The sequence below is a fragment of the Coregonus clupeaformis genome, chromosome 3 (assembly GCF_020615455.1).
Source record: "Coregonus clupeaformis isolate EN_2021a chromosome 3, ASM2061545v1, whole genome shotgun sequence".
Classification (NCBI taxonomy): domain Eukaryota; kingdom Metazoa; phylum Chordata; class Actinopteri; order Salmoniformes; family Salmonidae; genus Coregonus; species Coregonus clupeaformis.
The window spans coordinates 27,380,605-27,405,020 of NC_059194.1; the positions used below are offsets into that span (position 1 = coordinate 27,380,605).

The 24,416-nt window shown below is 44.8% G+C and overlaps 1 protein-coding gene across 6 annotated transcripts; it reads right to left on the minus strand.

Annotated features, from left to right (window-relative positions):
- Nucleotides 1-843: 843 nt before the first annotated feature.
- On the minus strand, nucleotides 844-21,193 carry cstf2 (cleavage stimulation factor, 3' pre-RNA, subunit 2). Of its 6 annotated transcripts, none has more exons than XM_045207887.1 (15): nucleotides 20,949-21,193; nucleotides 20,342-20,420; nucleotides 20,072-20,241; nucleotides 10,299-10,435; nucleotides 10,030-10,149; nucleotides 9,654-9,776; nucleotides 9,337-9,436; nucleotides 9,122-9,184; nucleotides 6,882-6,941; nucleotides 5,801-5,900; nucleotides 5,541-5,677; nucleotides 5,205-5,495; nucleotides 4,890-5,014; nucleotides 4,726-4,800; nucleotides 844-1,291 (listed from the first exon to the last, which is right to left on the minus strand). In XM_045207887.1, exons 1-15 carry the CDS (start codon nucleotides 21,025-21,027, stop codon nucleotides 1,169-1,171), a joined length of 1,782 nt encoding a protein of 593 aa, XP_045063822.1. In that variant the 5' UTR covers nucleotides 21,028-21,193; the 3' UTR covers nucleotides 844-1,168. The 6 variants fall into 6 exon arrangements, with proteins under 6 accessions (XP_045063822.1, XP_045063820.1, XP_045063816.1 ...); XM_045207885.1 differs by having other exon boundaries at nucleotides 5,205-5,507; nucleotides 5,553-5,677; nucleotides 20,949-21,192; XM_045207881.1 differs by having other exon boundaries at nucleotides 5,205-5,270; nucleotides 5,316-5,677; nucleotides 20,949-21,192.
- Nucleotides 21,194-24,416: the final 3,223 nt, after the last annotated feature.

A 24,416-nucleotide genomic window follows, 5' to 3' on the forward strand; every position in this document is an offset into this window, starting at 1 on the left:
GTCAGCATGCCAATTGCACGCTCCTTCAAAACATGAGACATCTGTGGCATTGTGTTGTGACAAAACTGCACATTTTAGAATGGCCTTTTATTGTCCCCAGCAGAAGGTGCACCTGTGTAATGATCATGCTGTTTAATCAGCTTCTTGATATGCCACACCTTTCAGGTGGATGGATTAGTTTGGCAAAGGAGAAATTCTCACTTCCAAATTTGTGCACAAAATTCAAGATAAATACGTTTTTGGTGCGTATGGAACATTTATGGGATATTTTATTTCAACTCAAACATGGGACCAACACTTTACATGTTGTGTTTATATTTTTGTTCAGGGTAGAATAAAGAATCACCCATGGCTCTATTCACAGCATTCCTATCTGAAATGTTCCAAAACGTTTTTGTTCTGAACATGGCCCTGCCTTAGACACAGGCCTATGCGTTTTTTCACACTTTCAAGGTGTGTAGCTACAGAGAAGGAAATGATAGCAATGTTTTTACAAAAGCCCCATTGTATAATCAATATCAACTTCCTTGTAAATGATACAGGTGCACTAGAGTGGAAGAAAATTAGGGCGAGACATTGCCAGTCAAAGCCACAGAATATGTTCATAGGATCGTGACACATTTGATCTAGAAGGGTGTACACAAAGGTACTTTATTTTGTAAATGTGAGGACTCTTCCACTCCATGTATCCCCTCAACCTACACAATTGTTTCACTTCATTTGTATGTCTTGTTTCTGTTTCTTATGAGCACATAGATAACTATTGTAATCTACAATGATTATTTAATCCTCTCCTGTACATACCAACATCCCATCTGAATAAAATACAGTACTGAAAGAATATAGGGGAACTCTTTTTTATTTATTGATAAACATCCAGACAGGCAACAGGTTCCAGCCACAAAATAAAATGTTGGGCTTTTTAAAATACAATATGAAAACCCATAACATCCGGCAACACTTCTCTCCGATGAACTTTGACTATGAAGTGTTCCCGTTTGAAGATTAACTGACATTCTTCAATCACAAGCACTCACTTCAACCTTCCATTCAAAAAACTGACAATATAATACAAAACAATCTACAAAATGTTTGAAATTAGGATGAGGTGACGTTGAGATTAAAGGGGGGACAGGGGTGTCGGACTCCGGGGGATTGGGAGTGTTCTTTAGGGCGCCCCGGCGGTCTTCTGGATCTGCTCTTTGAGGATGAGGATGCTCTGCCTCTGCTCTGGGGGCAGCATGGCAATCTGTTCTGGGGTCAGCTGCAGCACCTGCATGATCAAGGCGGCCTGCAAAAAAAAAAATGACACTAGTGAGCCACTCTGCTCTCAGATCAGATATTGACAGGCAGTAAGGTTAAAACCAAAATACCTCCAAAAGCACAGCATTTGGATGGAAAGGGAAAGTCAGATCTTTCCAAATAGTTTACACAGAACATGTTCAGATTTTCCATGGACTAACTAATTTACGTCATGTAGTGCATTCCATTGGTTATTATTGCATTGAAATGAATGGCTTTGTATTGGGTGCTAATGCATTGGTTCTTTTGTTGCCCTGACTTATATTTGTTACTCTTCAGCTAGCCAAGGAAAGCACTGAGCTCCAAGTTGTCCCCACAAAACTAAGTGCTTGAGATGTCCTCATCCCATTCCTCAATAACTTCCTCCCCACACTGCTGACAGGTTAGGAGACGGAGACCTTTCATTTAAGACTTTTGATAAAAGCTGGGGTTTAAGCTTCTTGTCATTGAGTATCTACAGTGCCTTCAGAAAGTATTCACACCCCTTGACTTTATCCACATTTTGTTGTGTTACAGCCTGAATTTAAAATTGATTACATTGTGATTAGTCACTGGCCTACACACAATAACCAATAATATCAACGTGGAATTATTTGTTTCTTTTTTTAAACAAATTAATGTAAAAAATGAACTGCCTTAATGTCTTGAGGCAATAAGTATTCAACCCCTTTGTTACGGCAAGCCTAAATAATAAGTTCAGGAGTAAAAATGTGCTTAACAAGTCACATAGACTGAGTGTCATAATAGTGTTTAAACATTATTTTTGAATGACTACCTCATGTCTGTACCCCACACATACAATTATCTGTAAGATTCCTCAGTCGAGCAGTGAATTTCAAACACAGATTCAACCACAAAGACCAGGGAGGTTTTCCAATGCCTCGCAAAGGGCACCTATTGGTAGATGGGTAAAATAAACATAAAAAAGCAGACACTGAATATCCCTTTGAGCATGGTGAAGTTATTAAATGCCACTTTGGATGGTGTATCAATACACCCAGTCACTACAAAGATTCAGGCATCCTTTCTAACTCAATTGCCGGAGAGGAAGGAAACCACTCAGGGATTTCACCATGAGGCCAATGGTGACTTTTAAACTTTTAATCAGATTGAAATGTAATTGTCTGCATCACTTCCAATCCCCCATATGTTTTTTCTCACATACACATACACAGTGAGGGAAAAAAGTATTTGATCCCATGCTGATTTTGTACGTTTGCCCACTGACAAAGAAATTATCAATCTATAATTTTAAATGGTAGGTTTATTTGAACAGTGAGAGACAGAATAACAACAAAGAAATCCAGAAAAACGCATGTCAAAAATGTTATAAAATTGATTTGCAATTTAATGAGGGAAATATGTATTTTACCCCCTCTCAATCAGAAAGATTTCTGGCTCCCAGGTGTCTTTTATACAGGTAACAAGCTGAGATTAGGAGCACACTCTTAAAGGGAGTGCTCCTAATCTCATCTTGTTACCTGTATAAAAGACACCTGTCCACAGAAGCAATCAATCAATCAGATTCCAAACTCTCCACCATGGCCAAGACCAAAGAGCTCTCCAAGGATGTCAGGGACAAGATTGTAGCCCTACACAAGGCTGGAATGGGCTACAAGACCATCGCCAAGCAGCTTGGTGAGAAGGTGACAACAGTTGGTGCGATTATTCGCAAATGGAAGAAACACAAAATAACTGTCAATCTCCCTCGGCCTGGGGCTCCATGCAAGATCTCACCTTGTGGAGTGGCAATGATCATGAGAACGGTGAGGAATCAGCCCAGAACTACACGGGAGGATCTTGTCAATGATCTCAAGGTAGCTGGGACCATAGTCACCAAGAAAACAATTGGTAACACACTACGCCGTGAAGGACTGAAATCCTGCAGCGCCCGCAAGTTCCCCCTGCTCAAGAAAGCACATATACAGGCCCGTCTGAAGTTTGCCAATGAACATCTGATTGATTCAGAGGAGAACTGGGTGAAAGTGTTGTGGTCAGATGAGACCAAAATCGAGCTCTTTGGCATCAACTCAACTCGCCGACCCCAAGAACACCATCCCCACCGTCAAACATGGAGGTGGAAACATTATGCTTTGGGGGTGTTTTTCTGCTAAGGGGACAGGACAACTTCACCGCATCAAAGGGACGATGGACGGGGCCATGTACCGTCAAATCTTGGGTGAGAACCTCCTTCCTCAGCCAGGGCATTGAAAATGGGTCGTGGATGGGTATTCCAGCATGACAATGACCCAAAACACACGGCCAAGGCAACAAAGGAGTGGCTCAAGAAGAAGCACATTAAGGTCCTGGAGTGGCCTAGCCAGTCTCCAGACCTTAATCCCATAGGAAATCTGTGGAGGGAGCTGAAGGTTCGAGTTGCCAAACGTCAGCCTCGAAACCTTAATGACTTGGAGAAGATCTGCAAAGAGGAGTGGGACAAAATCCCTCCTGAGATGTGTGCAAACCTGGTGGCCAACTACAAGAAACGTCTGACCTCTGTGATTGCCAACAAGGGTTTTGCCACCAAGTACAAAACAAGTCATGTTTTGCAGAGGGGTCAAATACCTATTTCCCTCATTAAAATGCAAATCAATTTATAATATTTTTGACATATTTACATTTAAGTCATTTAGCAGACACTCTTATCCAGAGCGACTTACAAATTGGTGCATTCACCTTATAGCCAGTGGGATAACCACTTTACAATGTTTTTTTTCTTTTTTTTTTTTTTCTTTGGGGTGGGGTAAGGGGGGGGGGGTAGAAGGATTACTTTATACTATCACAGGTATTCCTTAAAGAGGTAGGGTTTCAAGTGTCTCCGGAAGGTGGTGAGTGACTCCGCTGTCCTGGCGTCGTGAGGGAGCTTGTTCCACCATTGGGGTGCCAGAGCAGCGAACAGTTTTGACTGGGCTGAGCGGGAACTGTGCTTCCGCAGAGGTAGGGGGGCCAGCAGGCCAGATGTGGATGAACGCAATGCCCTTGTTTGGGTGTAGGGACTGATCAGAGCCTGAAAGTATGGAGGTGCCGTTCCCCTCACAGCTCCGTAAGCAAGCACCATTCACATGCGTTTTTCTGGATTTTTTTTTTGTTATTATGTCTCTCACTGTTCAAATAAACCTACCATTAAAATTATAGACTGATCATTTCTTTGTCAGTGGGCAAACGTACAAAATCAGCAGGGGATCAAAAAAAGGTTTCCCCTAACTGTACATACATACACACACATATATCCTTTTAATCCCACTTTGTAACAACAAAATGTGGGAAAAGTCAAGGTGTGAATACTTTCTGAAGGCACTTGATGCTCCATTTTCTCTAGACAGCCGACACTAAATCTGAGCCAATATCTTCTAGTATCGAGCCAGGCATTTTAAGGTGAAACTGAAAGTTAATCGTGACACAACGGTGACATGACAAACCCACCTTCTCATGGTCCTGTGAGGTCACCTGGCTTTGCCCTGGGCTGAAGCTACCTCCGGACTGTGGTACACCAGGACCCTGAATAAACCACAAACAGTTATTACAACTGTTTTCATTGACAAGTGAAAACCTAATGTAGTAAAGACATTTGCTGTAGGTAGGCGTACCGGTCTGGCAGGTGGAGGGGCATTAGGATTCATGGAGTGAGGGGGGGGACCCTGCATTCCTTGGGCCATGGGAACCCTCTGGCCTGACACTGGTCCACGTGTGTCCACCGCTCTGGGGTCGCGACCTTTAGAAACAACAGCCATTCCTCACGTGATTACTCATTACTCATTACTGATCTGATCTAACTAGTCTAAGCACAGGAGCTTTTCCACCTGTTTTGCACACAGTTCTAAATGATGGCAATAAAGCTTCTTATAAAATGTCTGCTAAGAGAGACTTAATTGGACTTGATGTTAATACTGTGATGTGGTTACCTCTGGTCTCCATGGGGGGTCCCCTGGGCTCCATCATGGGGGGTCCTCGGGGTTCCCCCATCATGCCTCTGGGTTCACCCATGGGGGGTCCTCGGGGCTCTCCCATCATGCCTCTGGGTTCACCCATGGGGGGTCCTCGGGGCTCTCCCATCATGCCTCTGGGTTCACCCATGGGGGGTCCTCGGGGCTCTCCCATCATGCCTCTGGGTTCACCCATGGGGGGTCCTCGGGGCTCTCCCATCATGCCTCTGGGTTCACCCATGGGGGGTCCTCGGGGCTCTCCCATCATGCCTCTGGGTTCACCCATGGGGGGTCCTCGGGGCTCTCCCATCATGCCTCTGGGTTCACCCATAGGAGGTCCTCTCATGTCGTGGGGTGGCCTCATGTCCGGAGGAGGCCCGCCAGCCATCTGGTTCATGTGCATGGGGGGCCCCTGGTGTGGTGGGGGGGCACCGATGAAGCCTCCTCCTCGACTGGACACAAAGAACACAGAATAAGCCAGTTTTTCACAGACATTTAAAAAAGGTGCTATAAGAATGCAATTGATTAATTCAATGACGGTAAAACTACACTAACAACGATGGCTCTTCTCTCACCTTGGTTCGATGACCTCTCCTGTGACTGAGAGCAGGGTTCCTCCTCGGGGGTCATTGGGGCCGTCACCAAGCAGTCCTCTGGGGGGGATACCACCTGGTCCTGAGGGGGAGGGGGGGACACATCAGTCAGCTATAGACATGTAGGAGGGACAACACCTATCACAGAACACAACATCACTCACTACACCGTAACGCATCCATAGAACTACAATTCTAATTCTATGGTCATGTCACTCATCAGACCATGATGATTTCATTTCACAATGACTCCCATAGGTCATACAGACACTACAGGACACACACTAACCACAGGTCACCATCACACCACAGACAGGGAGGAGCAACAAGGAAGTACCAATGAAGGAGCTTTACACAAAAGGAGCACGGCATATCTTTGAAAAGGTTCTGTTTTCAACTGGCTTGCCTACTTGCGTCTTGCACGTCCGGTATTGTTGGACCGGTCACATCAATAGAAGAGGCATGTGTTAGTGACACATGAAAAAAAGCCACGGGTGTCATCATGAAATTGGAAAAGCAGCAGAAGTCTAGTCTGTCTACAAATAGATTTGTGCTACAATAAATGTATTAATCCCATTCCTCATCATGGAATTTAACAGGCGATTACAAATGTGGGCCTTCTTTGGCAATCACTCAAATCATTCATCACACTTTTATCTTGGGACTATTGTTCATATTTGCGGTTGCACCACACTCCTCTCTCCAACTATGAGATTACAGGGTTTTAGGAAAATGGGTTTCGTTAGCCTGAAGTAAACACCAATACTTCCTTGTATGCAATCCTGGATGAACAGTCAGACTAATAATACATTTCAAAATTATCCAAATTGATTTATTCTGACAGGATATAACTTCTGCTTTTATGAGATGTTCCTTAAGTTTGATGTGCAACGTGTGCCCTCAATAGGTGTTCCTCGTGTTTTACATGTAACATAGCAAACATATGGAAATGATAGCGTCAGTCTTGGTTGTTAGGCTATAGCCAGCCCATAACACCACTATTGGCTTGGCTGGAGTCTGGGGGGAGGCAGGCCGGAGCCTGGGGTTAGGGTGTGGGTGATACCTTGAGGTCGCTCGATAGCAGCCTGCCCAGACGATCCTACGGGAGAGTGCTGGAGGTTTCCTGAGCCAGCATTAAGTGAAAAAAACAGGAGACACACGACTCAGAGAGCAAAGCAGCAACACATAGGAGCGCACCATCGCATGCCACACTGACAGAGAAGCCTCCAGACTTCATAGCAGGAGTTCAGAACACACAAAAAGCAGCACTAAATCCTAACTGACATGGATGGCTGAAGTGGATGAGGTGGCAGAGGTGCATTTAGTGGTTAAAATGTACCAAAATATACACTGCTCAAAAAAATTAAGGGAACACTAAAATAACACATCCTAGATCTGAATAAATGAAATAATCTTATGAAATACTTTTTTCTTTACATAGTTGAATGTGCTGACAACAAAAGCACACAAAAATGATCAATGGAAATCAAATGTATCAACCCATGGAGGTCTGGATTTGGAGTCACACTCAAAATTAAAGTGGAAAACCACACTACAGGCTGATCCAACTTTGATGTAATGTCCTTAAAACAAGTCAAAATGAGGCTCAGTAGTGTGTGTGGCCTCCATGTGCCTGTATGACCTCCCTACAACGCCTGGGCATGCTCCTGATGAGGTGGCGGATGGTCTCCTGAGGGATCTCCTCCCAGACCTGGACTAAAGCATCCGCCAACTCCTGGACAGTCTGTGGTGCAACGTGGCGTTGGTGGATGGAGCGAGACATGATGTCCCAGATGTGCTCAATTGGATTCAGGTCTGGGGAACGGGCGGGCCAGTCCATAGCATCAATGCCTTCCTCTTGCAGGAACTGCTGACACACTCCAGCCACATGAGGTTTAGCATTCTCTTGCATTGGGAGGAACCCAGGGCCAACCGCACCAGCATATGGTCTCACAAGGGGTCTGTGGATCTCATCTCGGTACCTAATGGCAGTCAGGCTACCTCTGGCGAGCACATGGAGGGCTGTGCGGCCCCCCAAAGAAATGTCACCCCACACCATGACTGACCCACCGCCAAACCGGTCATGCTGGAGGATGTTGCAGGCAGCAGAACGTTCTCCATGGCGTCTCCAGACTCTGTCACATGTGCTCAGTGTGAACCTGCTTTCATCTGTGAAGAGCACAGGGCGCCAGTGGCGAATTTGCCAAACTTGGTGTTCTCTGGCAAATGCCAAACGTCCTGCACGGTGTTGGGCTGTAAGCACAACCCCCACCTGTGGACGTCGGGCCCTCATACCACCCTCATGGAGTCTGTTTCTGACCGTTTGAGCAGACACATGCACATTTGTGGCCTGCTGGAGGTCATTTTGCAGGGCTCTGGCAGTGCTCCTCCTGCTCCTCCTTGCACAAAGGAGGAGGTAGCGGTCCTGCTGCTGGGTTGTTGCCCTCCTACGGCCTCCTCCACGTCTCCTGATGTACTGGCCTGTCTCCTGGTAGTGCCTCCATGCTCTGGACACTACGCTGACAGACACAGCAAACCTTCTTGCCACAGCTCGCATTGATGTGCCATCCTGGATGAGCTGCACTACCTGAGCCACTTGTGTGGGTTGTAGACTCCGTCTCGTGCTACCACTAGAGTGAAAGCACCGCCAGCATTCAAAAGTGACCAAAACATCAGCCAGGAAGCATAGGAACTGAGAAGTGGTCTGTGGTCACCACCTGCAGAACCACTCCTTTATTGGGGGTGTCTTGCTAATTGCCTATAATTTCCACCTGTTGTCTATTCCATGATTTCACAGAAGTGTGATTGACTTGGAGTTACATTGTGTGGTTTAAGTGTTCCCTTTATTTTTTTGAGCAGTGTATATTGCAGATAGAAATGTACTTCAGCATCCCCTAAAAAATAGTCTAGCTAATCTTTACATAGTTGGACAATCATGTCTGATCTATTATTTCTAACTGCAATGCTATCATCATTTCAGCCACCTGAGTTGGCCTCAGGCCTGAGGCACTTAAACCACTAGTTTCCTCTGCCACCAAGTGTCAACAAAGAGTAATGACATGCACAGGAGGAAAGGAAGACATGAAAATAAAGCAGATGGGCAAAATGGGAAACTGGAAAATGGTGGAAACAAAACCAAAAAAGAGACTAACGGTTTTGACAAATGACCTGAAAAACATGGTGATAATGTGAAGACTTAACTGGCAAATACTTCAATTGAAGCCCCAACTAAGGATGGATGGGTGGATGGATTGTAATGCCATTAAAACTAGTTTAACTGGAGACACAGGCATGTTAGATTACCTTGTCCCCTATCGATAGGAACGGGACCTCCCTGAGGCATTCCCATCGGTGGCTGTATCCCACCTGGGGTGAAATGGCAAGGTGAAGCACAACAGGGGTGCTCCTTTGACTTCTGGATACTGAGAGGCTGTCTATGGTTGTGTGGTTGTGTGTGTGTGTGTGTGTGTGTGAGAGAGAGAGAGAGAGAGACAACGGGTGAGAGAATGAGTGTCTACCTGGTGGTCCCACCGGTCCCTGCCCTGGCATGGGCCCAGGTCCTCCACCCATGGGAGGGGGCTGCATCATCTGGGGGGCTCCGTTCATGTGCATGCCCGGCTGACGACCACACACAACCAGACATTAGGACATGGAACAGCACACATGCATCATGCAACAATTATTAAATAATTATTAAAATGTAGATCCTAGATTTAGCTTTAGAGATTGTGTAGGTTGACCTCATAGATGTAGAAAACCGACAGATGGTCTTCAGTTGATCTAAATCCTAATAAATTAAACGATTAGCTATACGTGTCTGCCAAAGTGGATTCACCATTGGCTGCGACTGGGAGACTGGCGCATTGGGCGGTGGAATAGGCTGGTTGGCCACTGGCACTGGTCCAGCTTGACTGTTGGGAACCAATGGCTGCACTGGGGTTTGACGGTGAAGCATTTTCTACAGCAGAGGTCAAACGAGCAGAGGAACATCCATGTTAAACGTTGACAATTCTCTTGACGACAACATGTGCAACAATATCTCTGAATGACTTAATGCTCAAGGTCTATGAAGAACACAATCTTAACCATTATGCTCTAAAGTCAGTAAGACATCCACAACACTGGGGCTTCCGCCTAACCCCATATCACTTGTGTGCATTTGCACTGACCCAAGTTGAATGATACTGTACTTCCAAGTAACCAAGTCTCACCAAGGCAATCTCAGGGTCTACGATCCTCATGACCACCTGGGCCTGGAGCAAGGCAAAGGCCAGCTGGGGGTTTTGCAAAAGCATGTTCCTGGCCTCCTGGGGACTGTTTTGCACACAGAGCTGGAGGGTGAAAATCACATGATAATGTGAGTCCAATGTATTCCAATGAATTTATCCACAAGTGACTGTCTATGCATGGACTATCCTGCTATAATGTGATGATTACAATCTCAATACAAGGAAACTGGAGTCTGTAGAGAAAAACTCACCTTCATCTGTTTCATGAGCTCAAACATCTGCTCTGGGGGCAGACTGGCCACAGCTCTGCTTATAGACTCTGGAGCCTCGTCTGGCATTATGTTGTCCCCGTAGGGAGACTCAATGATGGGGGCCCCCGTCCCCAAACCTGGAGGAGACAACAGAAGTTATGTCCTAAGAGTTATGCTGAAAGCTTCAATCTCTACCAATTATTAAGAAGCAGCAAAACATGTCCCAACCCTTTTTCAGTTGTTTGTTGTGGTTAATAGTGAACTGCAATGCATACTTTACATTGTGGTTAATGGTGCACTGCGGTGTAGAGGGACAATAGACCTGCGGGTCCCGACAGATCATTACGGCGCGGTCTGCATTTTTCATGCTGCGGTTGGGAGCGGGCGGTCAGACAACTTTGGGATGAAAATATTTTTGTTGTCCCGCAGATTATTTGCAAACGGACGTCTTTCTGCTTTGCATGCGTTAGCCTACCTATTGTATTAAAACCCCATCTTTGTCGCATTATTAACACACTCAGAATTCGCTGCTTCAAGTTAAGTAGCATGCCTCTCCTAGGTGGGCGTGCGAGATCAAGTGCGCCTAGAATGTTTAGTCTCAATGAAATAGAGTAGGCTGCCTATGCATGGACGGAGATTCAAGTGGTAGTTATCTTGCCAAGGAAATGAAATTATGATTTGACTATAGTTTCCAACAGTAGCTGGGTTTCCCTCCAATTTGCGACAGATTTTCATGAGAATATTCTAAAATCTGCATAAAACATGCACGTTTTCCCACCAGGGACGTTTCCATCAAACATACTTTTTGCAGATAAAACGGCTGTGCATGATGACGTAGTGCACAAAAACTTTTGCTGTTAAATCCCCATAAAAAATACAAGTTAAATGTGTTTCCATCTCATTTTCAACTGCACTGATGGTTTTGTCACAAAAACTGTTGCATTATACAGTGCATTCGGACTGTATTCAGGCCCCTTGACTTTTTCCACATTGTTACTTTACAGCCTTATTCTTAAATGGATTAAATTGTTTTTTCCCCTCAATCTACACACAATACCCCATAATGACTAAGCAAAAACAGATTTTTTTTTTTTTTGCAAATGTATTACATTTTTAAAAATGAAACATCACATTTACATAAGTATTCAGACCCTTTACTCAGTACTTTGTTGAAGCACCTTTGGCAGCGATTACAGCCTAGAGTCTTCTTGAGTATGACGCTACAAGCTTGGCACACCTGTATTTGGAGAGTTCTCCCTTTATTCTCCGCAGATCCTCTCAAGCTCTGTCAGTTTGGATGGGGAGCGTCTCTGCACAGCTATTTTCAGGTCTCTCCAGAGATGTTCGATTGGGTTCAAGTCCGGCTCTGGTTGGGCCACTCAAGGGCATTCAGAGACTTGTCCCGAAGCCACTCCTGCGTTGTTTTGGCTGTGTGCTTAGGGTCGTTATCCTCTGGAGCTCTGTCAGTGTGACCATCGGGTTCTTAGTCACCTCCCTGACCAAGGCCCTTCTCCCCCGATTGCTCAGTTTGGCCGGGTGGCCAGCTCTAGGAAGAGTGTTGGTGGTTCCAAACTTCTTCCATTTAAGAATGATGGAGGCCACTGTGTTCTTGGGGACCTTCAATGCTGTAGACATTTTTTGGAACCCTTCCCCAGGTCTGTGCCTCGATACAATCCTGTCTCAGAGCTCTACGGACAATTCCTTCGACCTCATGGCTTGGTTTTTGCTCTGACATGCACTATCAACTGTGGGACCTTATATAGACAGGTGTGTGCCTTTCCAAATCATGTCCAATCAATTGAATTTACCACAGGTTGACTCCAAGCAAGTTGTAGAAACATCTAAAGGATGATCAATGGAAACAGGATGCACCGGAGCTCAATTTAGAAGTCTCATAGCAAAGGGTATGAATACTTATGTAAATAAGGTATCTGTTTTTTTTATTTGTAATACATTTGCAAAATCTCTACAAACCTCTTTTCACTTTGTCATTATGGGGTATTGTGTGTAGATTGATATCAATAAAGGCGCATAAAGCCGTTTCCACCGGCATTTCTCGCATAATTAATTTTACTGACACAAAAAGTGATGCAGACAACTACATTGATGGAAGCTACAATCTGCAATATTAAAGCTGATCTACCCCCTAAAAAATAAAATAATAATAATAATATATATATATATATATATTGTGACGTCACGAGAGGCTACACAGCTTTCAGCGGGATTGCTCAAGTAGTGCAAGGAGACAAGGTTCAAACAAAACAAGGATTTTATTATAGGTCTTGGGAAATTAACGAAAATATAACAAAATTCTGTTCTCTTGTGGCTCTTTAAGGGTTAACAGTTCAGGGATGTCTCTTCCACATCCAAAATCATAATTCTCACTCGCTCAGATAACTTTTCCCCGGCCTTACTGTAGTCCACGTTGCAGCTAGTGGCCAACCCAGCAAAAAGTCCTTCCAAATGTCTCTCACGTATTTCCACAGGTGCATATATCCAAAGGTGAGTATTTCCCAAAGGTAAGTATCTCCAAATCCTTATATTCCTCATGGAAGTGGACGTGCAGCACTCTTGTCCTCCAGAGAGCCCAGGTTGGAGACTGTGTCTCTTCCCTTCCCCAAACCTTCAGCTCATCAGCTCCTCATTTGTTTCAGCTGCGTGGGAAGATTGGCCATAGAGGGGTGGAGTTCCCCGACCATACCAGCAGATGGAGCCATAGCTGTCTGGGTCTGCAGCCACCTCAGGGGGATGTAACGTCCCTCCAGGACACAGCCTCTCGTGACATCACACATCCCCCTCCTCGGGACCGACGTCCTCGTCGGGTAAAGGCAGCGAAGAAGGCATCACGCCGGGAGAGGGCGTCCGCATTGCCGTGGTGCTTGCCAGACTGCTCTCTCTTCAACTCCTCCAACTCTAGGACCAGGGACTCAGCCTCCTGTTGTCTCTCCTTGAGTTTCTTACTGAACGCATCAGCCTTGGTTTTAGCAGAGTTTAGCTTCTGTTGAGCAGCTTTCAGTTCCCTCTCTCTCTCTGCCTCCGCATTCTTCATCTTGTTCTCCAACACCTTGTACTTCTCCTCTGCCTTCTTCTGGACCTCCTTACTACTGCGCAGGGTCTCCTCACACTCCTCGATGGTCCTGCGCAGCCTCTCCAGCTCCTCCTGTTGCTTAGGGAAGGAGCTCTGTTGGAGTTTAGCCTGGAGGATATCTAACTCTTCTGTCTTCATGTCTAACTGTTGCTTTAACAAACGATACCTCTCAGCGGTCCCCTTCAGACCAGACAGTTCTTTGTCCAGATTCTGTAGCTCCGTCTCTGTGTCGGTCTGGGCACCTGCCATCCCTATCAGAGCCCGGGCGGGAGTGAGTAACTCGGAGGATTGCACCGGAGCCTTCCCAGGCTGAGTCTTGCCTCTCCGTTTCCGAGGTACTCGGGTTATCCTCTCCTGAGACTCTCTCCAGAGTGGGTAAAAGGCTGGGCAGTCTCGTCCAATTAGGACAGGGACGGGGAGGGAATCAACCACCCCCGCCGTCGTGTGTATGGTTCCCCGTGTGCTGGTCATTGTAAGTTCAGTAATGGGGTATTCTCTGGTGTCCCCATGGACACAGGAAACTGGGAGGACTTTCCCCGGGTCAGACACGTTGGGCCCACCAAATCCTTACGCACCAGGGTGGCCCGGCTACCAGAATCCAGTAAGGCCTCCACATCATGGTGATTCACAGTTACCGGGCAGGTGGGGGGTCGATCTGGGCCGCCATCTACGACTCCCAAGAGCGAGGCAAAACGGTGTGTGGGTGCTGAGCTGGAGGACTCCGCAGTGGGCATAGGTTCCTCGGCTGGTTTCCCACACTGCCAGGAGATATGTCCCATCTCCCCACACCGGTAACACTGTCGAGTTTCCCCCTCCTGGTGTACTCTTCTTGGACCCGCCGGGATAAGTCCTGACGTGGCTGGGTTCGAGACCTTGGGGTCCTTTGGACGGGTTCTTCCCATTTGTGGTGGGGCCGCACTCCTGGGGTCTTTTCGGGAAGCATTCAGCATCTCCGCTGTGGCCTGGTACTTTTCCACAGCTTCCACGGTCAGATCAGCCGTGGTCAAGGCCTGTTGACTGATGAACCGTTTTGCCTCATAAGGCAGGGCGCGTAGGTAACGATCCACCACAACGGCCTCCACCACCGCTGCTGCTGTATTCCTCTGCGGATCCAGCCATTTCCTTGCGATTCGGACAAGTTCATGCATCTGCGCCCGAGGAGGTTGGTCTGGTTGGAAGGTCCAGCTGTGAAAGCGCTGGGCCATACCAAACTTTGTGAGTCCATATCTGCTGAGGATCTCAGACTTCAGGGCATCATAGTCAGTAACCTGGTCAGGGCCCAGGTCCCGGACAGCATTCAGCGCTTCCCCGGTTAGAAAGGGGGCTAACAGACCAACCCACTGTTGCTTGGGCCAGGCTTCCCTAGTGGCCGTGGCCTCAAATGCATGCAGGTATGCCTCAATGTCATCGGTAGCTCCCATCTTAGATATAAAGTCACTTGCCTTTATTGGGCGGGTATTTTGGACCACCCTCTGTCTCTGCAACTGCAATTCCTCTGCCTTCAGAAGGTTGGCTTTCTTTTGCTCCTCCAAGAGAGCCACGTTTGCTTGCATCTGGGCTTGCTGGCCAGCAACAAGGGCTTTCAATATGTCCTCCATTTCAGTCGGCGGGGAGCCTACGGCCAACTTGGAAAACTGGGTGATCAAACCTTCGGTATCCTCCTCTGACCTGCACTATTAACGCTTGAGCGTGCCCGTATTCTCCACCATCTGTGACGTCACGAGAGGCTACACAGCTTTCAGCGGGATTGCTCAAGTAGTGCAAGGAGACAAGGTTCAAACAAAACAAGGATTTTATTATAGGTCTTGGGAAATTAACGAAAATATAACAAAATTCTGTTCTCTTGTGGCTCTTTAAGGGTTAACAGTTCAGGGATGTCTCTTCCACATCCAAAATCATAATTCTCACTCGCTCAGATAACTTTTCCCCGGCCTTACTGTAGTCCACGTTGCAGCTAGTGGCCAACCCAGCAAAAAGTCCTTCCAAATGTCTCTCACGTATTTCCACAGGTGCATATATCCAAAGGTGAGTATTTCCCAAAGGTAAGTATCTCCAAATCCTTATATTCCTCATGGAAGTGGACGTGCAGCACTCTTGTCCTCCAGAGAGCCCAGGTTGGAGACTGTGTCTCTTCCCTTCCCCAAACCTTCAGCTCATCAGCTCCTCATTTGTTTCAGCTGCGTGGGAAGATTGGCCATAGAGGGGTGGAGTTCCCGACCATACCAGCAGATGGAGCCATAGCTGTCTGGGTCTGCAGCCACCTCAGGGGGATGTAACGTCCCTCCAGGACACAGCCTCTCGTGACATCACAATATATATAATTAAAACAAAATCCCACTAGGTCGAATTAACAAATTCGGCATTTAAAAAATTGTACTGGCATTTCATGTTTCCATCAGCCCGGTCATGACTTTTCTCATGCATCAGGTAAATCCGCATGAAATGGTTGGATGGAAATGTGGTTAGTGTCTGTAAATAAATATTGATAATGGAAAGAAGTGGAGGGCGCTCAACCAACGTGAGTTGAAGTGCAATCAAATAATTTGATCACCAGTGAAAAGGCGCAACACACGCATAGGCTAACATGGTGAGCGAGCGTTACACCTTTACATTTTCAATAAAGATCGATGACTCATTTGTCTCTGCCTGCAGATCATCTTCCTAAAAAAGGTAGGCTATATCCTATATGCAAAACGTAGCTCAAGAGAAAGTGCAAGTGTCTGCTCTCATCATTCTTACGGCTTCAAGTTCAGTAGCCATACCTGCGAGATCAGGTGCGTGTGTGGTCTCAATTAAACAGAGTAGGCTATAGCCTATGCATGGGCGAAGCAGCAAGTGGCAGTTATCTTTCCAAGGAAATGTACTTCCTAAACATAATTAGGCTATTATTGTTTACTACATTGCCTAGAAATAAATATTGATCACCCATATTTGTCTCCATCTGAAAATCGTCCCACTCCTAAAAAGGTAGCCTACCCTCAACACTGGGGCCCCTCAGGGGTGCGTGCTAAGCCTCCTCCTGTACTCCCTGTTCACCCACGACTGTGTGGACACGCACGAGTCCAACACCATCATTAAGTTTGCCTGATCACTGACTACAATGAGACATCCTATAGGGAGGTGGTCAGAGACCTGGCAGAGTGGTGCCAGAACAACAACCTCCTCCCTCAACGTCAGCAAGACAAAGGAGCTGATCGTGGACAACAGGAAATGGAGGGCAGAGCACGCCCACATTCACATCGATGGGGCTGTAGTGGAGCAGGTCAAGAGCTTCAAGTTCCTCGGTGTCCACATCATTAAAAGGACCTATCATGGTCCAAACACACCAACACAGTCGTGAAGAGGGCACGACAATGCCTCTTTCCCCTCAGGAGGCTGAAAAGATTTGGCATGGGCCCTCAGACCCTGAAAAAGTTATACAGCCGCACCATTTAAAGCATCTTGACTGGCTGCATCACCGCTTGCTATGGCAACGGCTTGATATCCTACTGCAAGGCGCTTCAGAGGATGGCGCGTACAGCCCAGTACATCACTGGGGCCGAGCTCCCTGCCATCCAGGACCTCTATACCAGGCGGTCAGAGGAAAGCCCTAAACATTTTCTAAAGACTCCAGCCACCGAAGTCAGACTGTTCTCTCTGCTATCGCACAGCAAGCGGTACCGGAGTGCCAAGTCTGGGCCCAAAAGGCTCCTTTACAGCTTCTACCCCCAAGCTGCTGAACAGTCAATCAAGTGGCTACCCGGACTATTTGCATTGACCCCCTTTTTTTTTTGCCACTGACTATCTTGCACTAGTTCTATGCACACTCACTGGACTCTACCCAAACACTCACACATACTACACTGACACTCCAACACACACACACACACTGCTGCTACTCTGTTTATTATATAGCCTGATTGCCTAGTCACTTACCTCCGTACCGGTACTTGTATATAGCCTCGTTGTTGTTGTTTTATTGTGTTACCATTTCTTTTTTTATTTCGTAAATTTTTCTTACTTCTTAAATCTCGTAAGTAAGCATTTCACGGTAAAGTCTATATTTGTTGTATTCGGCACGTGACATATAAAATTTGATTGGATTTTGTTATAAAATGTAGCTCAAGAGAAAGTACAAGTCTCTTCAACTCTGCTCTCTTCAAACTACGTCTAGCCTATTGGCTGATATAGCCCAGTAATACCGATAGCCTAACATAAATGGGCCACATGAGAATCTCTGAATTTAACCCATTTCATCAGTTATTTTTGCTCATTTCGATTTTGCCTATAGGGTGAAAAATTGCTGGGACCATGGCTGGCAAGTCAGCTGCGTCACATACTCCTAAAATAACATTGTGGGACTGCGGCTGGGTTTGGGACCAGTTCTTGTGGTAGCGGATGGAGTCAGACAGAAAGCCAGCAGGTGTGGGCGAGTGCGGTATGAAAAGCTGTGGGTGGGATGAATAAATCAGTCCCGTGCACCTCTACCGCAGTGCATACTTTCCATTGTGGTTAATAGTGCACTGCAGTGCATACTTTACATTGAGTATGGTTACATGCACACACTGATGCAATTATTGTGGATTGTCAGATTAATATAACACACTGAACAAAAATATAAAACGCAACAACTGCTTGTCCCATGTTTCATGAGCTGAAATAAAAGATTCCATAAATGTTCCATACGCACAAAAAGCTTATTTCTCTCAAATATTGTACTCAAATTTGTTCACATCTCTGTTAGTGAGCATTTCTTCTTTGCCAAGATAATCCATCCACCTGGCAGGTGTGGCATATCAAGAAGCTGATTAAAATCATGATCATTACACAGGTGCACCTTGTGCTGGGGACAATAAAAGGCCACTAAAATGTGCAGTTTTGTCACACAACAATGCCACAGATGTCTCAAGTTATGAGGGAGCGTTCAAGAGGACTAGCCTACATTGTCTAATTCTCTGTATGGTAATAATAATACATTTTATTTTGAAAAGTGGTTTCTTGCATCATACAACACAATGCAGTCACCTACAGACCAAGTAAAAAAAATCATGAATTAATGTCAAGCCCTTCATAACGTAAAAAGGTTTTTAAAAGTATCATGCAATGTAGGCCTGCATTGAACACCACATATAGGCTACTGTAGGCTATATCTTAGAAATCAAAAGCTATTTTCATGTGAAAATATTATGGGATTCGCGCCATTGGTTTTGTTGGTAGGCCTACATTATGCTCAAATAGCCACAATAGCCTATTGGCTACTGTTTAAAACTGTAAGGGTACATCCTCAGTGTAGTTGAAAATGTATGCACTCACTAACTGTAAGTCGCTCTGGATAAGAGCGTCTGCTAAATGTAAAAATGTAAATGTAGTTGCACAAAATTCTCACAATGTTCAAGTTTCCGCTCACATGACCTAAAATTTGCTCAGTGCCCCAAAAATTTTTAGGGAACATTGCATGTATGGCGAAGCTACGGACAACAAACACAATTGCATTTTATCAAAGGGCAATTTGAATGCACAGAGATAACGTGACGAGAATGAGGCCCCTTGTCGTGCCATTCATCCGCTGCCATCACCTCATGTTTCAGCATGATAATGCACGGCCCCATGTCGCAAGGATCTGTACACAATTCCTGGAAGCTGAAAATGTGGCAGTTCTTCCATGGCCTGCATACTCACCAGACATGTCACCCATTGAGCATGTTTGGGATGCTCTGGATCGACAGTGTGTTCCAGTTCCTGCCAATATCCATCAACTTCGCACAGCCATTGAAAAGGAGTGGGACAACATTCCACGGGCCACAATCAACAGCCTGATCAACTATGTGAAGGATATGTGTTACGCTGCATGAAGTAAATGGTGGTCACACCAGATACTGACTGGTTTTCTGATCCACACCCCTACTTTTTTTTTTTAAGGTATCTGTGACCAACAGATGCATATTTGTATTCCCAGTCATGTGAAATCCATAGATTAGGGCCTAATGAATTTATTTCAATTGACTGATTTCCTTATATGAAATGTAAAACTCAGTAAAATCTTTGAAATTGTTGCATGTTGCGTTTATATTTTTGTTCAGTATAGTTCAATGAAAATGTTGACATGCTCTGCAAGAAGAACGATTTCCCTAAGAATCCTGTTTACATGGACACATCTGAAATCAGGCTACCTGAAAATCGCCAATTAAAATACATTTTCTAAGACAGCGACCATGTTATTTTTGGGAAGCATATTTGATTCTGAATTTGGGTATATAAAGTTTGTATGTGAGAACTACTTCTAAAACGCATTCATTTAGTTGTTCCAAACTCACTTCAATTGCGCTAAAGAGGGAGGCTCGCTCCGCTGGTGCTTGCACATGCGCAGATCAAATACACCGCTGGACCGCCAATTAAGGTGTTTACATGTCCTAATAATTCTAAAGATCGCTCAGAAAACAGGGTTTAAGATAAGAACAAGGTGTTCACATGACTATTGCATAATCTGCCTACTGCCATAATCAGTTTAATATCGAGTTATTACTGCGCATGTAAACACAATCAATGTGGTGGTGAATTCCGTTGTGGTTAATAGTGCACTGCGGTGCTTACTTTCCATTGTGGTAAATAGTGCACTGCAGTGCTTACTTTCCATTGTGGTAAATAGTGCACTGCAGTGCTTACTTTCCATTGTGGTAAATAGTGAACTGCAGTGCATACTTACTCTTGAGCTCTTCTTTGTTCTTCTCACTAGCAGCATTGTCGACACGGAGAGCACGGCCGCTGAACTCTCTTCCGTTCAGGTTCCGCATGGCACTGAGGGCCGTCTCCTGGTCTTGATACTCACAGAAGCCATATCCTTTTGGCTTGCCTGTCTCCCTATCATACACTAACCTGAAAAATAGTGTAGGCTTACAAAGGAAGAAGAATTGCCTAGAGCACAGCAGCAATTGTTTCAAGCAGGTTGAACGTTGCCTTAAGACTGCTCACTTACCTGAAGCTGACAACAAGCCCGACTTCTGAAAAAATGTCTTTCAGTTGCTCCTCTGTGGCCTCATATGGAATGTTTCCCACTGTGAAATTAGTTAGAGTTCAAGACAGCAACTTGACCGAGTTGTGGAAAAACTTCTACAATACAAGAATCCTAAACAACAACATTCAAGAGTTCTTAGTTAACGTTACTGTGGTCTATGGCTGAACCACCTGCTGCAGACAACACTGCAGTGCTAGTAGCTATGTGTGATGGTAATTCTGACACTATTCGCAAACTAGCTAGTTAACTATAAACATTCTTAACACAGGTATACACTTAGCTAACTTGCCACATAAGTCTGTGATACTGACAGCGGTATACCTTGGCTAACTACTAACGTGAGGCATACTAGCTAACGTTAACGATAAAAAGACGTTTGATACAAATCCTGCACACATTAGCCATCTAACGACGTTTGTAACGTACAGTAGCTAGCTATCTGCTGCTGTGCTGTGTCTACTCTAGCGCGTCTTGCAAGCTATCCAGCTCACTAGCTGTGAGTACTAACTTATTCTCCGACATACATACACTTTTGAATCAACTAGTATTCCCTCATCAATAAATTTACCAAAGACAGAGCGCAATGAACGATCAACAGCGGGATCTCTGCCAGCGGCAGCAACAACGGCAGCTGCTAAAGTTGCCATTTTAAGGAATGATAACGGTGTAGCAACAGGAAAAGCAAACTTTAAAGTGTAACACCATCCGGTTTACTAGGGGGCCTCGTTCAGTGTTTCAAATGCGTCAGCGTTTCATCACAGATTATCCATTAGCTTGCATATTGACCAGATACTCTAGTGGCCGCTCTAACAATGAAAATAAATGTCTTCAAAAATAGAAGGCAGTTGGGAGGAGGCAAGATCAGGGGGGACCATTCGAGCCCACGAGAGGGCAGATAAGCGTGTGAACAACAGACACACCGGTTTCCACTAGTTACCACAGCCACAAAGTCAAAATTGGCTATATCGTAACAATTCATGAAAAAAACCATTTGCTTTTGGGTCTTCCTTTAAGGTTAGGGTTATGCATAAGGTTAGGGTTAGGTTTAAAATCACATTTTAAGAAAATAAAATGTAGAAAAAGGCTGGGTGTATGTTTTTGTGGCTGTGGTAACTAGTAACGACCAGGCACAACATCGATTAACGTGTTTTTTCTCAAAGTGTGGATGTCACGTGTCCTACTTATATCAGTACACTCGTAACAACCTAATCATTACGAAACTTATATTTGATCAAATAAGCCACACGTAGCAAATAAGCAATTCAATGTTTTGTTAACAAAATTCGATACTCTCTCATTGACCTCCATACAAAAACTCCTGGCTTGGTGAGCGAAAAAAAAACGAAGAACCCCCACTTCTGGAGAACACAGATTTTAGGCCCAGTTATCCCTAGCTTCGCCTCTTCCTCTCTTGTTTCATACTAAACCATAATTGAATGAACGCATCGTTCATTCCTTCCTCCATGAATTGAGGTGTCAATGATTAAATTAATGAAAGTAGCTAAAGGTTTACGGTGTTGTCCACTGAAAATAAACTATTTCAATAAAATAACAGCACTACTATTAATGCACTTGCATACATGACGCTCACATTTGGCGGAAAAAACACACCAGTCTCTTTGTCCACTAGGGGGCATCATTTCTTGCAGCAAGTAACATGCATGCGCTCTAACTCACGTTTTAGTTCATGAACCTCTTGGGTGAAATTAATTTTTTATTGACTTGCCAACTTCATACACGTGTTTATATAGCTTGCTAAACAAATGGGTCAAGTCAAGTGTGCGAACACAGAACATATACATTCAATTATTTGGTAAGTAAGTTAGCTAATGTGAAAGCTGAGACAAATTCATGATAAATGTAGGCATATAGCTAACGTTAGCCTAGCCCTGGTTCTAGCCCTGCCTATCTAATGTTGCCATTCTAGCTAACTTCATTGACTACAACGCGCTTGAATTGATAGCTAGAAATAAGCTAGCAACATGCATCTATTCGAATTTTGCAAACAAGCTAGCTAGATTGAATTATTAGACAGTTCCTCCATGTGGACCTAGATAACTAGCTAGCTAGTATGCCAGTCTAAGGTTACCATAGATGTCAAAAACTATTAGAGGCAGAGGCAAATATTTTCTTAGCAGTTTGATAATGTTAGCTAGTTTCAGTCGTTGTGTTTCATTTTCAAAAGGGGCAAACATGTTAATTTAGGTTGAGTTTAGTTTATGAATGGCTGGCTTTTTAAAATTATGTCCTCATAGTGTGTATTTATCGCCCATAGTGTGTATTTATATTAGAAAAGCCAATATTGTAAGTCAATGGATAAATGGTCATAACTATATGCAGAGTGATATCAGTCACAATAGGCAGAAGGATTTATCACATTCAGACGATTTAATCTGAAATCAGTGTTTAGTCATGATCCTTCTTGGAGGATACTCATTATGGAATAAAATGCATTATAGGGGAGTGGAGAAAGTCTTTGAGAAAGTGATAAACCCAATCTCAAATCGGACTATAACCTGCCTGCGCCCTATGCACTTGTGGAGATCTGAGGATTTGACAGGTGTAAGCAATATGGTAATAGCGCCACCTTGCCCTCTGAAGTTTCACCATGTTACTTATATGAATCAATTGAAAAAGAAAAGGAGAGCCTCATACTCTAGGAGCTCAGATGCAATAATTTTATAACCAACGTTTATACGAATCAAACCTAGGGGTCCATTTGGGATTGGGCTACAATGCAGAGGACATGGGCATGGTGGCAGCACAATTGGCAAGGATATCAGCCTGGATCAGCTAGAAGTGGGTTCTCAAATGTCCAGTCATCACTGTCCAAATTACAAGTCTGGCCTGGGAGAGTGCTGTATCCTTAACTCACCAATGCACTTGGAAAGCCCTGGGACCCTGTAAAGAACAGATTTAACAGAAGGGGGTGCTAACTAACAAGATGAAAAACAAACAGCTTGATCATTGGTCGTTTATTTTAGTCCACAAGGATTCAATTATTGCAATCACTGGTACTTGCTATCTATTAGAAAAACAATATGACTATACAACCACAATGTAAAGAAATTGCTTTGGATATATAGTTATTGTTGCTGAGTATTTAATAGGGTATTTTCTAGGGCTGGGAATTGCCAGGGACCTCACGATACGATTCTATACAGTGCATTCGGAAAGTATTCAGACCCCTTGACTTTTTCCACATTTTGTTACGTTACAGCCTTATTCTAAAATGGATAAAATAAATAAAAATAATTGTCAATCTACACACAATACCCTTAATGACAAAGCGAAAACAGGTTTTTAGAAATGTTTGCAACTTGATTGGAGTCCACCTGTGGTAAATTCAATTGATTGGACATGATTTGGAAAGGCACACACCTGTCTATATAAGGTCCCACAGTTGACAGGGCATGTCAGAGCAAAAATCAAACCATGAGGTCAAAATAATTGTTTCGTAGAGCTCCGAGACAGGATTGTGTCGAGACACAGATCTGGAGAAGGGTACCAAAAAAATCCTGCAGCATTGAAGGTCCCCAAGAACACACAGTGGCCTCCATCATTGTTAAATGGAAGAAGTTTGGAACCACCAAGACTCTTCCTAGAGCTGGCCGTCCGGCCAAACTGAGCAATCGGGGGAGAAGGGCCTTGGTCAGGGAGGTGACCAAGAACCCGATGGTCACTGACAGAACAGAGTTCCTCTGTGGAGATGGGAAACCTTCCAGAAGGACAACCATCTCTGCAGCACCACCAATCAGGCCTTTATGGTAGAGTGACCAGACGGAAGCCACTCCTCAGTAAAAGGCACATGACAGCCCGTTTGGTTTGCCTAAAGGTCTCTCAGACCATGAGAAACAAGATTCTCTGGTCTGATGAAACCAAGATTGTACTCTTTGGCCTGAATGCCAAGCATTACGTCTGGAGGAAACCTGGCACCATCTCTACGGTGAAGCATGGTGGTGGCCGCATCATGCTGTGGGGATGTTTTTCAGCGGCAGGGACTGGGAGACTAGTCAGGATCAAGGGAAAGATTAAC

What these genes read in the sequence shown, in the direction of transcription:
- cstf2 (XM_045207878.1), bottom strand. Translation starts at nt 21,027, where the DNA reads ATGGCAACTTTAGCAGCTGCCGTTGTTGCTGCCGCTGGCAGAGATCCC. An exon ending in TTCATTGCGCTCTGTCTTTG is followed by an intron (nt 20,421 to 20,948) that starts GTAAATTTATTG and finishes CTAATTTCACAG; the next exon opens with TGGGAAACATTCCATATGAG. An exon ending in TGCTATCGAGCGACCTCAAG is followed by an intron (nt 5,901 to 6,881) that starts GTATCACCCACA and finishes CCTCCCCCTCAG; the next exon opens with GACCAGGTGGTATCCCCCCC.